At 30.7% G+C, this 17,741-nt stretch overlaps 1 protein-coding gene and 1 pseudogene across 1 annotated transcript; both read left to right on the top strand.

Moving 5' to 3' along the window:
- The first annotated feature begins 619 nt into the window (after positions 1-619).
- Positions 620-7,512, top strand: LOC139485329 (zinc metalloproteinase nas-39-like). Its single transcript, XM_071269748.1, has 5 exons — positions 620-742; positions 1,631-1,727; positions 3,353-3,480; positions 4,816-5,007; positions 7,090-7,512. The coding sequence occupies exons 1-5, from the start codon at positions 661-663 to the stop codon at positions 7,260-7,262; spliced, it is 672 nt and encodes a 223-aa protein (XP_071125849.1). The 5' UTR covers positions 620-660; the 3' UTR covers positions 7,263-7,512.
- A 3,462-nt stretch (positions 7,513-10,974) lies between these two features.
- Positions 10,975-16,402, top strand: LOC139485330 (lysozyme-like; annotated as a pseudogene).
- The last annotated feature ends 1,339 nt before the right edge of the window (positions 16,403-17,741 follow it).

Genomic DNA, 17,741 nt, shown 5'->3' on the forward strand with positions numbered 1-17,741 from the left:
TTATGGGCCAAGAACATCAAGCAGAACATATAGAAATGAGACTATTTTGGTGGGGGAAATAATGAATAAATAAATGAAAGCTCAAAATGGCATAAGCTTTAAGAAGACAGATATAAAGACCCTCTATCCAATATCTCAGATTATCTTCAATGTATATAAAATGGCTTATTCTTTTAAAGATATGATGTCATGTAATAATGTTATTCTTATTTCAGAACATACAAATATTCTTATCTGGTCATATAGACACAAAAACACTGGAAATGGAAATTGAAAAATATAAACTTTCAGAATGTCGATGATTCTTATCAGCTGATCGTTTGAGAATATATATACTTCGTCAACTTTTAAGTTCATGATTCATCTTCAATAACAAAAACTTAGAAAATCGGTAACCAACGAATGATAATGAATCCACAGTATATAAATTTAAAATGCAGATGAAAATATAATGTATATTCCCATTTATTTAAAACGAGCACTCCACATCTTATTTTGAATGCAAACTATTTAAATGTATTAATCTATACAATGTAATAAAATATGTTTACATTTGTTCAGTATAATTGAATGTATAGAATAGAAAGTACCGAAAACCTTTCACAAAGAAAATATTTATAGCAAGCGTAAAGAAGGAAGTTTATATACCAAAAAGTTAAAATGAGCCATACCAGCACTCTTTTGATGGCACATACAGCAGTCGTTTGCCTGACAGTATTCACAGTCATTATACAAAAAAGAGGTACATTTATAACTTCATAAAGCAACATTTTCTTAAAAAACTCATGGCTTAAGCTACACTCTCCTAAAAAAACACACACAAAAACAATACCACGAAACGATATATTTTTTTTTCAAAGTAAAGAATTATCATATCTCATGACTACACATCAATACAAATTGAGAATCGAAATTGCGAATAAGACTACAACCCCGACCAAAGACGGAAAAAAGAGTCCAAGTTCTAAAACGGATACCAGGAACAAACATAGGGAGAACATCCCACACCCTGCGGCGAGCGTCAGCTGGCCCCTAAACAAACATATGTACTAGTTCAGTTAAAATGCACGTCACACTAAACTTCGAAAGATATATACATGAACTAAAATGAAGAAAATCATTCAATACTAACTCCTTTATGCCTCTATGTAATGAAGAACACAACATTACGCACAGTGAAATTCAATTTAAAAGAAGTCTGAGTCCGATGTCAGAAAAGAATACAGAAGAGAATAAGCAAAATGACAATAATACATAAATTGACAACAGACGACAAGCAGTTACTGACATGCCAGCTAATTTGTTTAATTCTCAATCTTTTGATGTCATTTTATTTTTGATCAATTGTTTTACCGTTTTAATCCCTAACAAGGGTTTTAAATTATGTGTTGATGTAAACTATCATTGATATAGTCATGATTATAAATTTATCACAGGAATAAATAACCTTAGCTGAATTTGGCATCACATTTCGGAATTTTGGATGCTCAATTCACGGTAAATTCGTACTTTATTTGGCCGTTTCAACTTTTTTGATTCGAGCGTCATCGATAAGACGCATGTAGACGAAGATCAGTCTTGACTACACACTTTTAATAACTTTTTATAAACTGATTAATTTCTTTTATAGATAATGTCAATGCTGCAATTCAACTGACAGCAACTCCTTACCTACAGACATTTGTATCACATGACACGTACAATGGAACAACTTATTATCCGGAAGGGTAAGATAGACGGATGGATGTGCTTACCAAATCCCCTTAAAAGAAAAAAAAAGAAAACTTTTGAAGGCTTTGCACATATTAAATAAAATCAGCGATAGTAACACTTTAAGACGATATACTCAATAATCAATACTGTCCAAAAATAAATGTTACAAATTCTTTTAAGGAAATGAAAACATGCATTCTTTACTGTCTTGTAATGATGTCTATATAGAATTAGATCGTTTGGGTCTTTAGGTGAGATTTATCACATACATTTTCTGAAAAACAAATACTACTGCATGCTGCTAAAAAAAATAAGTCATATAATAATACATCTAGAAAATTTGTAAGTACCAATGAAATACAACACAAAGTCTGTGTACCACATTTACATTTCGACATATTTCTTTAAATGAATAACAAAGCTTTCACCCTTTTACTGTAATAAATCAATTCTTTATGGTAAGTAAAATCACTATAAAATTCCAAAATCTTATACCAACGTTGAAGTGCTGATTAAAACAAAATGGGGAACGTCGAATTAGGACAAGATCTGCTGTAAAACTTATTGTAATATCTTCGATCAGTTTAAACATGTTTATTGATAGTGGATTGGGAAACAAGTTATTGCAACTTATATTAATCCCTTTCCACTTTGCGGGTGCGATTGATCCGGGAAAATACTATACAAATCTGCGGGACATTCATTATTTAGTTGCGTCGTCACGGCGATACGACTTATATATTTGCCAGTCATTATTAAATTACTATCAGAACAATGGGCATTATCTTCGATTTAGACATCAAAATAAATAAATACGAAATGTTTTGTTTCAAGTTTAAATAAAACCGAAATTTAAAAAAAACTAATTTTTTCGTATAAATAGAACATGATCATATTCATATTATCGTCGGTAGTCTTCGGAGGTCATCTCGATGGTGAATTAGATGGCGTTTCGAATAAGATACACACGAAATGCTGATATATATGTTTGAATCCATACATGGTTAATTATTTATTTTAGACTTATTGTAATTTGGATGTACATTTATGTATTTTATTAATCAAATACGAGAATTTGAGTTAAATCAGTGAACATGAATTTGACATAATGCCCCTTTAAAAAAAATTGTGACAAATTATCGAGAACATTTTTCTCAAGAACTAAATTAAATGATTGGAAACTACAAACTGCGAGTTGTCACATATAAGTTCTTTTTCAATTAACTTATACATATACATTCTATCATCATGATATTTGTGTTATGATACCAAACGTGTGGCTTTATACTCTGATGAGGCGAAATTCTTTTTTTTTTATCTTGTACTAATGGTCATCACAGAGACATGATTTTGATATAAACATTGTGTTCTGTATAATGCTGATACTCGATTTTGCAGATTATAAAAAAAATAATTAAAATAGTACAGTTACATTTAAAGTGATGATTATGTGTAAACGAATATATAAATATATTTTAAATATGAAAACGTAGAATTGCGATGACAAAAACCATTTGTAGTTCCGAATTTATATATAATTACTCAAAAGGGTAAATCACATTTTAAATGGTAAATAGTAGACATAATTTGTTAAGTCCGAGTCTAGCTAGGTACATGCAATATTATTTTTTCGTTTCAGAAATTATTCACGAGAGTGGTTAATAACAGGACAAACTCTGAATTACACTATCACGATAGAATTTATAGTATGTGTCCTAGAGGATGCCAAAGGACATTGTTTATTTGATGAAATCTTTGTTTATGATGGTATGTGATAATTTCCTTATTGACTAAACGGTCGTTTTTCCCCCCTAAGATTGTCTTGGATAATCAACACAATCTAATACATTGATCTATGCTTGTGCCACACATTTCGTATACATATTATTTAATAGATACAATTTAAATCTGCAGAGATAAAAACAAGAGTAATACCAACAAAAACCTGGATGATAATGCCTCCGTCTTTGCGATGAATGAAAAGATTTGTTTTTAATCAACACATCTATTGAACAATCTAAGTTCTACCACAGAAATAGATTATCCTAGCTATACGAGGCTAAACCTTTCGCAATATTTGTTCCTCATTACTCCACAACTTCCTACTTTATTTGGTTTGTTTTAAAAATTTTGTTTATTCGAGCATCCATGACAACAGTCCATTATTTTAATAATGGTTATCTTTTTTTCAAAACGCGAATATATTACTATTTATATTGACCTTAAGCAGTCATGATGACTTGCAAGAAATCAATTTTATTTTTGTATTTAGACAATTCCTAAGGACCTGCATTTTGAAAATACAACATATAACTTGAAACTCGATCGAAGGTTTCTCTTTCGTGTGTACATATTTAATTTATAAAAAGTTGCAATTTTTTTTAATCGTAGAATGATTTGTTCAAAGCAAATATTTCATAGAAATTTATACATGTTTTATGTTGTCTTGGTTTTTTTCATAAAGTTTCAAAACTTATTGATATACTTGTTCTTATAAAGAGTAAATTCAACTGGTGAAATATGTATGGGAAATCTTATGAATGGCGATTTAAAAGGGCAATATTTGTGTATTTGGACCCTGTAGTTCGAATAAAATATGGTTCTTTAATATTATTTGCCCAAAAAGTCATAGAGTGTTATGTTTCAAAAGCAAAATTAAATAGCTTGCATGATTTAAAACTGTATTGAACCAAAGCTTCTCACCAAAAATTTCTTTTGTGAATATGATTATTTTGGTTTGGAACATCATTGACGAGAAACAAATTTCAAAATGAGTATTTGGCATAGCAACTGATCTGGTATCGTTTATTGATATGCAAGGTATTGCATGTGCTACTAAACATTAAAAAAGGATGGTGGGTAATATTGAACATCGGAAAATATCTGTTGCTTCTTATTGATAAAAAATATTCAGTCAAATTTACTTTGATTATCAAACTTTTTTTTAATCACAGATGTTTAAGTAATGCACAAGTCCTTGATAATTTATATGCGCTTAAGTTCAAATTTCTTGACGATGTGATTCATATCTTTATGTTCATATATATCGTAGAGAAGCATCTGTTGACCGTCCAATACAATTTTTCTTGTTTTATTTGACAGGTACAAACGCAAGCGCAGCTCTACTTAAAAAGACTTGCTGTGGACATCTTGACACAGTCCCGTTCACAGTGCAGAGTACATACGGCGAAATGTATGTTTTTTTCGTAACTGACAACACAGTTGCAAGGGAAGGTTTTCGTATAAGTTATATACTGGAAGGCGCACCAAATACAACTGCACGTGTGACCACAAGTAAACATTAAATTTTCACATTTCAAACTTTTCATAGCTATTCAGACTCAATTTCGACACTTTTCTATAACTAAGTTATATATGAATCATGTGTTGATTTCAACGTAAGTTTGATAGTGTTAAATTATAAAAAGTAGATATTTGCTGAAGAAATATTCATATTCAACTTATGTAGGCAGGCTTATTTGTTTAACGCAAATAATTGTGTTACATTTTTATTCTTATATCATTCGTCCTATAGTGTGCAAGATTAATTTTTTAGTACCTTCCAGGACAGCATTTGTATTTCCCAAAACAATGATACTTTTAATGTAGAGAACAAACAAATATTAAGAAAGAATTCTTTTTGGAGTGTGTAAAACACATTCTGATGAAGGAATAAAAAATGGACTGTTTGAAGATTTAAAGTAAAAAAAATAAATTAGGAAACAGGTGTCGTGAAATTGATTGGTTGTTTTGATTGACATTATATAAAGACAACAGTAGTATACTGCTGTTCGAAATTCATAAACCGATTGAGAAAAAAAACAAATCCGGGTTACAAACTAAAACTGGGGGAAATCAAATATAAGAGGAGAACTACGACACAACAGAAACATTACATTAAAATGTAACATACACAGAAACGTACTATAATATAACAATGGCCATTTTCCTGACTTAGTACAGGACATTTTAATAAAAAAAAATGGAGGGTTGAACCTGGTTTTGTGGCATGCCAAACCTCCCGCTTTAATTGCAATGTTAAATTTAACATTAAAATGACAACATTACATGATAGGTCTCCAATAAAAATAAATGGGAAGACATAAAAGACAGAGAAACAAACGAATAATAGCTAACAAAAGGTGCAAGATTTAAAATTTGATACGACAGACGCGCGTTTCGTCCCCACACGACTAACCAGTGACGCTCTGATGAAAAAAGTTCGAAAGCCAAAAAAAAGTACAAAGTTGAGGAGCAATGAGGACAAAAAGTTCCAAAAGGTTGTGCCCAATACGGCTAGGGTTTTCTGCCTGGGATAAGATATATTTGTTAGGTAAAATTAAAGTTAATTTCAACAGGTAGTTGTCATACCTCTGGAAACCAATTATGCATTTTTCAATACTGAATTTTTTCGAACGAATAGCTGCTTTAAAAAAGGAAATAAGCTACACATTGATAACTATTTTTCAACGCTTAGATTTCTACATCAAGTCGATACTTTAAGTTTGACATTGCACAATGTCATATATTGATAACCGATTCTAAAGAATTATTGACTTACAGTACTAGTTATTTACAGCTTTGCACAAGCTCATTAATTTGTCGAGTGGGGTAACGACGTCTTTATCCATTCGATATGTACTAATTGATACTTTTAAATTTTCTAAGGTACATGATTTTTATTTGTTTAATTGACATTTATGAAAATGCAGAACATAATAACAGATCGAATCAGTAGGAAAGAGTTTCAATCATCAGGCCGACACGAAACACAAATACTAATACAGAAGACACAATACATAAAGACCCGATATAGGAGAACTCGCAGTCACTGAAAGCTAATAAAGCCAACTACAACATTACATTTCCCTGAATTGAAACCAACACAAACACATACCAAGTAAAAGTGTAAAAAAAATAATAGAATGAAAAAAGCAGGACCTTGTGCATTCATTTAAAAAAAACCCAGATATTGGCATACTATAATGCAGGACCATAAGTGATCATCAATATTTTTGAATTTCATATTGAGTCATGGATTAATTTATTAAAAACAGCATCAATTCGTTCCTTCATGTGTCTTTATTTGGATGTTTGAATGACGTGGTGATGCGTACAAGTTTCGTAAATTATTAGAACCTTTAATTTATTAATTAAACACTTACAGTTTACAAAAGGTACTGAATGTAGTATGAATATGATTGAATATAACAGGATAAATCAACAATAATATCAGAAGCTATGACAAATATTAAATATATGTTGATGATAACGTGTAAAAGTGCATTTCTAACTTAACTACCATTACTTATTGTACACGGCTTTCTGATGGAACGTAGCTTCATCTTACAAGATCTCATATTTTGTATTTTTCAGGCACAAACCACGATAGAGAAGACAGTAATAAAATACCAATGTATTTAGGTGTTGGATGTGCCATACTTGTAGCTTTAATCATACTAATTATTTCTGCTGTCTGTTATTACAAAAGGAAGACAACCAGTGGTGACAATACTCAATGCTATGAAAATTATGAAATAAAAACCTAAAAGACTCCAATCAACAAAATTCGGAAAAAAGTGATAAACTGACAACATTGAACTAGTTAATGCATGATTAGCCATCATAATTCGATTTAAATACAGTATAGGTTTGATATAAGATTTTTATATACATTAATTGAATGACAGGATAAGTGAGGTATGCATCACTGAAATAGCAGTTATAAGACACAAATAAATAAAAGCACGTAGGGGTAAGCGAACAGTGCACGACTATAAATTTGTGTCAAACAGTTAATGACCTTTATTGCAAGCCATAAAACTATGGAATAAAATTAAAATGGGGTTTAAAATAACATAAAACCATAATAAGCCATTTTCGTATAGCTACGAATATTCTTGGATGTGGTATACTATTCTAGTAATTATTGATGTGTTTCCTCAAACCTGTGTTTTCATTTTTCTATTATTACTGTGTAAGATAGATATTTGATAAAGGTTTTTAGTGAACGCTTTCAATTTAACGTGTCTAAATCCACTAAACAATAGGATGAGTGCAACTAGACTAGTTTTACAACACACCACATATAGATGAGCCTTTCCAATGTTTAAAACATTGTCATTGGTTTTCTTCGTTAACGTATTTACCTTTGACGAATTGCGTGTTGATGGCGGAATTTTATATTCAAAGCTATTGAGCTACAAATGATTTAGATCGTTAAATATGGTGAATATACTTTTCTATGTTTGAGACTTCAAGTTGGCTTCTAAATATTTTGTTTTAAGAACCTTAAATTACACATTAGTGACGTATGCCTACCAATCCAAATCGTTTATGTACAGTTATGAAAATGCTTTCATAAAAAATTGTTGTTAAAATGTTACTTATGTACTTATTAGTTCACAATATTCAAGGGAAAGTAGGATAACAAAAATACGGAATTTCGTAGGTAAATTTAAAACACGGAGAGTCCAAACTCAAATGGCATAATAAAAAAACCCCAATCACATCAACCGAATAGATATCTACTGTCATTTTCCTGACTTGATTCATATTGTCCAGTGGTTGTGATTCTAAATTTTCACATAGTAGTAATATACAAAATGTTATTGTTCAAATGACAAGACACTGTTGTAAAAAGTGCTGCATTTCTGTTGTCATTGATATGATGGCAAACTATTTAAAACACTAATTATTTTGGAAGTCCAAGAAAGTCCTCACGACAGTGTAAATGATTCCCAATATTCACTTATTATTGTATGTGCGTTTTAAGAACAATTTTCAATCAGTAATTTATAAAATTTGAATAAATGTTTTCTGTTACTGAAATCTCCTTTTGATAGTACACGTGAATGATTGTTCATTTACATGTATTGTATTAGCTTATAACACATTGACTAGACACAAGTAAAACTCATTTTTGAAGTCATTTGCGTACACAGTACAATGATGTATATTCCACCACAATACTTGAGCGAACATGTTTTTGTTATACAAATATCAATGGCATTGAGAATACAACTAAAAAAAGAAGGGGAAAAAGGACATGGCTTATGAGGACGGTGGGCGGCGGTACATCGTTACGCAAATATGACGTTATAAAAAAACAAAATTCGGTTTTGCCTGGGGGAAATATATTTATTTGAATGTCAAAATAGTTTTCAATTTTTGGAGAAGCAATCATATTAAACAGCGATATATGGTATACTAATAATTCAAAAACTAATTTAAAGCACCTTAGTTTTGCATACAACACGCCTCTGCGCTAATCATTTTATATATAAATAAACCAAGAAAAAAGATACAGCAAAAATACAACACTCCAAGACAAATTCAAAAAGAGAGAGTCCAGGAATACTGATGAAATCAATAGCTATCATTCGACGAAACAATTTAAAAAACAACTGACATATTTTTAACTTGAATAGAAAAGTAACATTCAATTTTGTAGCAAAATCGAGCTTTACGCTGTTTTTATCTACAAGCAAATATATAATTTATTAAACTAGGGTTATGTAATTGATCAACATATTTTATTACCACGTCCTTCAACACTTTATAAATTATACGGAGAAAACAGATACTTGTTTCCATGTAAATAATTCTACAAGTAGAAGAAAAACATTGCAAGACATATTCAGTTTATATTTGCTATTATGTTAAGTAGGCTCACATAACAAAAACTAGTTCCTGGTCTTAATCAAGATTTTACAAAATTTTATACACACAGAAAAAGATTAACCAACACCTGATATATTGCATTATAGTTTTAATCAAAAATATTAATTTGAATATAAATATTGATTTTAACAAGACCATTGTCCTTTCAAAGATGTGACCATACAGGTGTGACCGGTCATTAAGATATCGAGGTATAATGCACGCGAACCATGCCTTCCATGCAAACTACAAAATGCAGTTTCCCCGCGCTTCAAATTTGAGTATTTAAGTCCGAGGATTTGAAAAAATTATTCACACTCTGGGAACATGGTACGAAGACAAACATCGGAGTTTCAAAGATGGCAGATTATCGGCATGTGGTCATCAGGGTTATCTTATAAAGCTATTGGACGTCAGATGGGCTTCCATTATTCTGAAGTCATTTGGCTTATGCAGCAACACAATCTATTAAAAAAATATCGTTTTTTTGCAATTTGTTGTGTTTTTTCTTTAAGGTATTGTAATGTTATGTCCTAAGCTGCATTACTATTGTTGCCACTACTTGTACCTGGATCCCATGACCCTTATCGTAATATTGGTCAATTCGAAAAAAACGCGGGAGTGCTTTACTTTTTTCTTTGTGTATATTACACTATACCTGAAAGATTCATTGATGATGTTTGGATTGTTTAAAATCAATTAACGATCAATTGAATAAGCTCAATCGATTATTGTTTATACACAAACAGTGAAATAATAGTGTCTTGTTCATTATAATCAATCAAAACTTTTATATAATTTTCTGAAAATATTTTAAGATATATTTAAAACCAAGATGTTACCATTGATACCCATAAACAAAATAATTTATGTAGCCTAGACCCTCGAACAAACAAATAAAAATGTCGCATAAAAACTAGCTATATATATAGGAGTCAGCTATGTTTGCTAAAATGATAATCAACGGTGGACTTTGGAAATTTTAGTCATCAGAGTGAGAAGATAAGCGAACGATATTATCAATTAAAATGGAAACTGTTTTCAAATAGTTATCAAAAGTACCAGTCTTATAATGTATAAGCCAGACGCGCGTTTCAGATCAAAATAGTTTTAAAGCCAAACAAGTACAAAATGTGTTTTAGGGACGAACTCTTTTTGCCGGTCGTATGACTAGAGGGAATAAATTAAATATCATCAAACATGAACCAACTTGAAAAGTATATTCCAAATTGTAGAAAAATGATGTGTGGCAATATTGCTTCAGTATTCCATAACTTAGTCGTCTTAAACATTTTAAATTTCAACAGGCTTTCTCACTTTTATTAAAATATATATATAAAAAATGCTTGCACGTGATACTTTTGTATAATCAGCTGCATTTTCAAGGTCTTTCCTGAAGATGACGACACTGTATAGACTTCCCTGTCAAATTATGTAAAATGTCAAAGTTGAAACCATTGCTCAAATAACCATAAATATAAGCCAACATGGAGAAACACTACTTTAGAAATTAAACAAATCAAGTTTATTACCTTTTTTGGACATATACTTTAACACATGACAACACTATAAAACATGCACAATTCCTTTAGCCGGTATCAATGAATCTACAGTTTCAAAGGTGAGTGTTTGAATTTAAAAGCTAAATGTTTATACAAGTAACATTTTTCAAATGTGCTGATTACAGTAGATATTTTTTTTAATCAAACTCCAGTACCAAAAAAAAAAAAAGAAAAAAAAAAGAAAAAAAAAAGACTTAACTAAAATGCTTTTGATCTCATACGTAGGCAATACGTTTCCCGTTTGACGCATACTACGGTTGAAGATGCATGTTTCATATGAATGATAAATATTCAACACGATTTTGTCAATTAAATCTCAGAAAATGATGTTTGAAAGAATTTATAGGTACATATGATACCGGCAATACTCAACCTATTAATGGACTTTTGCATTATTATTACTGTAAAAAATAAAACATTATGCATGCTGACTTATAACTTAAATATATAAGACTTTAATAAAACATTTCAAATTATTTTCAAATAAAACTAAGAGACAGTAAAATCAAAAATTGACAGAATTGAGTATTAAAAACTTATATGAAGTGAAAATTAATATGTTATTTGCATTACCTCATTTTTACTTACTAATGTAGAAGTTGTTATTCGAATAATATTTTCTTATTAACCTCCTAGTTTGTTCAATATAGCAACATTTAGTAATTTAGAGTTTTTAATGTTGTTACCGCCTAGAATTATTTATTGTTCTTTGTGTTATATCCACAGGTATTTAAACACTTCTCGTCAATTTGGCAGTATTTTGTTTTAAATAAGCAAATACAGATAGCTTCAGGTAAGCAAATGTATCTTAAAAAAATAATTAAATAGCGAAGTTTCATATAATTATCAAAGGTACCTACCAGGATTATAACGTAGTTCGCCAGACGCGCGTTTCGTCTACATAAGACTCATTAGTGACGCTCATATCAATATATTTATAAAGCCAAACTAGTACAAAGTTGTAGAGCATTGAGGATCCAAAATTCCAAAAAGTTGTGCCAAATACGGTTAAGGTAGTCTATGCCTGTGATAAGAATTTTTTTCCATCACTTTCATCTATCAAGTCTATATATATATACGCGCGCATAATAGACGTTTGGAATTGGTAACGCTTTATGCAATTATGTTATATTGTAAAAATTCATGTAGCAAAAAACAGATAATAAACAACAATAAGTTATGACAACAGCTTTAACGGTTTGCTTGTTTTGTTTTTCATCATATTGCAATACTCAGTTGATTTCATTGCCTGATGCTCAATTTTATTTTTTAGGATGCTTCTTATTCAGTTATCTCTGCAAATCATGGTAATAGTTTTGACTATCAATGTTGGGTTGATAGATGCAGGTAAGTTACAAAATCTTTTCAAATTTTAGAGACAATGTTTCCGTTTCAAAACATAAAAGTTTTTAACAAGTCGGAGCTGTACAAGTTTATCTTATCGTAATGGGATAGTCAAAGATGCGTGTACGTTTAAATAGTTCCTGTGTGATCTATACACAAATAATGTATGTCGTTTGACATTTAAATTATAAGACCTGTAAGCCAATATGCGATAATCTTTTCTTATAAACGAATTAATAATATTACAATTAAGACCAATCTCTGCCAGGCTTCGTGTTTTTCTCTATTTGTTACACTTCAATTAAATCAATTGGTATTTGGATGTGTACTAATTGTATTAATGTTTATATACCCTTCCACGTCAGCAATATGTTTTATACGTGTTTCTGCCTTGTATCGATGTAATGTGTTAAGGTGGTACCCAACACTTTCACTAAAATTAATTTGGCTCGTTTAATTTTCATAAAATTTTGACAAAGTATTTACTTTGACCCTTTAACAAAAATATATGAATTTCAAAAATTTTGAACCAACCATTTTATCAGAAAAATTACACTGGTTATATAGCAGTTTGACAAACACTTATTTTGATCATTGAGAAGCTTAATATTCCCTTAACAACACAACGTAATTAAAACGTTTAGCTGATTTTACAGAGTTGTCTCCCTGTAGTGTTAGGTACCACCTTAAGCTCTTTTTATAATTTATTATTATATTGTATTATTTCACTGTCTATTATAAAGGGGCGGGTTTGTCATTTGGTCTCTTGTAGATAATTGTCTCATAGGCATTTATAACTCATCTTATTATTTTCATATCTTAACTCTATCTAATAGGGCTATTAATTTTTATTTGCGACTTTTGGGAGTTGGATTAATCGTTGTAATGTTCAACTGAATACATGCTTAAACTTTGCAGTGTTAATGTCCTCATACTGAGGATTACAAACTAAAGTTAATAATCCTAGTCTCTTTTATTTCTATTTCAACCTAGCTATCACAAGTAAAAATCCTCTTCAGAGACACATATAATGGTACTCAAATTCCTTGTAGTCTACCATTATTTCGAAGTTAAATTCAACATTCAATGTCGGGGCCTTTTATAGCCGACTATATTGCATGGATTTTTCGCATTGTTGAAGGCCACAAAGTTGCATTTTACTGCTTACATCTTCTTATTTCTGAATTGAACTATACATATATAAAATTGCTTTATATAAGTATTCATTTTTGATTAAATAAAATCATTAATTTAAACTATACCGTTACGTGAGAATTTCAAGACACATTGTAAATCTTATTCTGATTAAACGGACACATGATAGTTTTATGAACAAAGAGCAATTATTTTATACAATTATCTGAATCATTGAAAGAACAAAGAGTAAAAAAGGCATTGACACATATTGATATATATATATATATATAGCCGAATCGATTTTATTTCCCCCTAACAAATTAGTTTTACTTTCAGGATTTCAAACACTTGCTTAGACTGTATTTGTGAAGTAAGTATATACTATCCTAGAGATTCCTATACAAATAATTTTTTTTATTATCCCGCTTATAAGGTTATGCGATTTTCATTTAAAAATATTGATTGGACTAAAAGGCTTACTGTTTTAATTATGTTTTTTATACAATGCTATAGATTTTCTTTGTAACTTCATTCCTGTTGATTGATTGATTGTTCGTTAAGCAACCAACAATCAATCAATCAATCATTCCTGTTGACTGATGAAAGGAGAAAGAATATAGGTTAAAAAGATCTCATACTCTGTAGTTGTACCTGAAGTTTTCATCTTACAGTATATGTACACATGCTTTATTGCGGTATTAAAATCTTGGTAGAATAAAAAAATATGCAAACTTGTATCATTGTTATTTTGCTTAGTTTCTTTTGTTATCTATTCTGTTATCGGTCTGGAACTTTTTTTAAACTGCATTTTACTGTTCGAATTGCTGTATATTTCTTTATTCTATATTGGCTAGAGGTATAGAGGGAGGACTGAGGTTTTAAAAACATGTTGAATCCGCCGCTTTTTTGCGCCTGTCCCAAGTCAGGAGCCTCTGACCTTTGCTAGATTTGTGTTTTTTTTTAATAATTGTAGTTCATTGTTATATTTTGGAGTTTAGTATGACGACTATGTTCACCTCCGGGTGCGAGATTTTCTTACTGTTTTGAAGACACATTGGTGGCCCTTGCCTGTTATCTGCTTTTGATATATTCCCAATTTCTATTCTCAATTTTATAAATGACATTTGTTGTTTTTGTAATGGGAAAGTTGAATATTAGAATCAGTGTCCTTGCTCAGAAAATGTATAGTGTTATGTGTCATTGCGTTGATTCCCGAATTAACCAAACATAAAACTGAAACAAATGGTGCATAAAGCTTTCATTTTATTTATTTAAAAATTGTAGGCTGTACTTACATCAAGAACTAAGAAAGTCAATCAATTACTCAATCATTCAAAACTATCAATCAGTTTCGTGATCATAACCTTATTAAAAGAGGCTGCCTCTAAAAAAAATGTTATATTTCATTTTCAGTCTTTTCTATAGCCATGATACGAGTATATTCGCAGATTGCGTTCTCTTTTGCTAATATCAGTTGCTACGTACTATTAATTAGAATTTTAAAACAAAGTAACATAGCACTTTTATCTCAACCGTTTCATTCTAAACTTTCGATTAGTTGTATGACAGATTTGCTACTTACTTTATAGGTATAATCAAATTGTGACAAAGAAACTGGATGTGCGGATGATGGCGGATCGGATTCCTGTGGACCATTTCAAATAAAGAAAGTGTACTGGATTGACTGTGGTAGACCAGGTGACAGTAAGTACAATTCAAGTTTAAGAAACGAGTCACTTAATCGGATGTGACAAGTTAAGTCGTCCTTCAATCGAAATTCTTTAATCGTCAAAGGCCTACTTAAATTAAACTGAATTAAGAGGTAGTTAAATTTAGGTTGACATTTAAATGCAGAAATTTCCAATTTGTTCTTGGCAATTGTTAATTATAACTCTTTAGTTTAGGATATTTTCTCAACAAGAACTATCGTTTATTGTTACAATCTGCAAAGAGATTTTTCAGTACTATCATTATCACAAAAAGATATACCATACCTATTAAAGCACCGAATAGCCAAAACTTCGATACGTATAGAATTTTAAATGTTCAAACTTTTTTATATATTTAATTCTATGAGTAATTATCAATAGACTACGTACTGACTTGTTCTACTAAAATTGCATGAGGTTACAATTTCACCTGATTAACTTACTCTTCGACTTTATAGCCAGTATGCCAATAGACTTATGATTTTGATGTTCCCAAATGTTTTATGAATTCTCCCTCTAAAACATTGTAACAATTACGCGCTCAAAGGAGAATATACAAAAAAGGCGACAGAATTATACCACTGTTCAATAGTCATTATTCGATTAAGCTAAAACAAATCCGGGCGCAAACTTAAATCGAGAACAACACATCAACAAAACAACGGAACAACAAAAACACTGAAGTTCAAAAAAATCAAACGTCAACATACGTAGCAACCAGTGAAGATAAATTTTTAAAAAATGTCCCATTCCGGACATGTAACAGGACGTTTTAAGAAATATTGTTAAGTTGAACCTATTTTTACTGCTCACAAAAACGACTTTCAGACGAAAGTAGTTACAATTCCATAAAATTTATCTTTTGATTTTTTTCAGGTTATGAAGAGTGTACAAAGGATTATGATTGTGCCAAAGGATGTGTTCAGACTTACATGAATCGTTATGGAGGCTGGAAATGTGGAACCACTTGTGAAGATTATGCACGCATGCACAATGGAGGTCCAAGAGGCTGTAATAAAAGTGCCACTAATCGATATTGGAATAAGATAAAAATTGCTGGCTGTAGCAGAAATAGCTAAAATTATGATCTATAAATTCGTTTTGAGACTTAATGTAATCGGCATTGTCACTTTTTTCATTGAATTTAGATATTAAACCTAACATTTCAGAAGCCTGACATACCTTGTATATGTATTTCATCCTGATATCCAAAAAAATCTTAATCAATTATTTTTTTCTCTTTTCATTTTCTTAATAAATGCATCCTATATCGAAGTTTGAATTTCTTATTCATTAACGATATTCATTGAGTTTTAGTTGAATGATCTGATTGCATTGTTCTGAATACAATAACCATGTGTAACGATGTTTTGAAAGTCGTTGCACTTTTTGTCTTAGTTTACAATCCCACCGCAAAATTAATTGGTTATAGAAATATAATGACAACGAATACGTAGAAAGTTAACCCTATATTTACGGATGACTTTGTTTGTAGAAAATGTATAAAGAGAAATAGAAAGATCCAATGTAAACAGTAAAATAGCAATGATACCGAGCTGAGGAAAATATAAAACGTAAAAATACTAATCAAATGTCAAAATTTTAAGCTCATACACACCATAATCTATACTTCATGACCATCGTGTGATATTTTTGAAGTTGATACGGAATATTTATCAAATAGGGGTTGATATCTTCCGATAAATCGTTTTAGAAAAAGGACGAGACGTTGTTTAATATACCCTTGGTTCATCAACTTTCTGTTTATACTCTGTTGACGTTTTGCAAAGTCTGAGTAGGTATCAGCTGCAAGCTCTTGAATATCGAATAAGTTTGATATTGTATATCCGATATGCACTATTTCAAAATTAAAATCGCCTCGTTTGTCAGTAATTAGATGTCAAATTCGAGATACAAGTATAGAAATAAGTGGAAAGAAGCGGAAGTCTTTTGTTTTGAGAGAACAAATTTCTGAAGAGATCTACCTATATTCTCGGGCTTGTATTTCCTGTCATGATTTCCTTGATAGGGGATTGCTACTCAAAAGGAAGTTTAATTAAAAAATTGAAAACAACACGTTTAATTATTGTTCGCGTTCGAAGCGCTTTTCTGGATTTACCTTCATCAGGAACGCTCAAAGCCAAACATTTGAAATCCGAAGATGTATAATTACCGAAACCGTGGAAGAGTTTTATGACAAAAATACCTAAAATAAATAGCCAAATTCATCTAAAGTCATTAAACCAAGAGTTTCCAATGGTTAAGTTTAAATCATCCCTACTTAAATTTTACGGACGCCATCACGAGTCGGTTGACCGGTATGGAATAATCGTTTCACAGATGATATCGGATATGTTCCTTATGTCGTAACTACAATACCCTTCCTTCTTCACGAATGTGACCTACCGAATTAGACTATTTACTGGATTTGTAATAACATAAGCAACACGACGAGTGACACATGTGGAGCATGATCTGCTTACCCTTCTGGAGCACCTGAGATCACCCCCAGTTTATGGTTGGGTTCGTATTGCTTAGTCTGTAATTTTCTATGTTGTGTCTTCTGTACTATTATTTGTCTGTTTGTCTTTTTATTTTTAGCCATGGCGTTGTC

The sequence above is a fragment of the Mytilus edulis genome, chromosome 8 (genome assembly GCF_963676685.1).
Source record: "Mytilus edulis chromosome 8, xbMytEdul2.2, whole genome shotgun sequence".
Taxonomy (NCBI): Eukaryota; Metazoa; Mollusca; class Bivalvia; order Mytilida; family Mytilidae; genus Mytilus; species Mytilus edulis.

Excerpts from the sequence above, each read along its gene's own strand:
- LOC139485329 (XM_071269748.1), top strand. The coding sequence starts at position 661 with ATGAGCCATACCAGCACTCTTTTGATGGCACATACAGCAGTCGTTTGC. Across the intron at positions 1,728-3,352 it reads ACAACTTATTATCCGGAAGG|AAATTATTCACGAGAGTGGT; the intron begins GTAAGATAGACG and ends TTTTCGTTTCAG. Across the intron at positions 3,481-4,815 it reads TGAAATCTTTGTTTATGATG|GTACAAACGCAAGCGCAGCT; the intron begins GTATGTGATAAT and ends TTTATTTGACAG.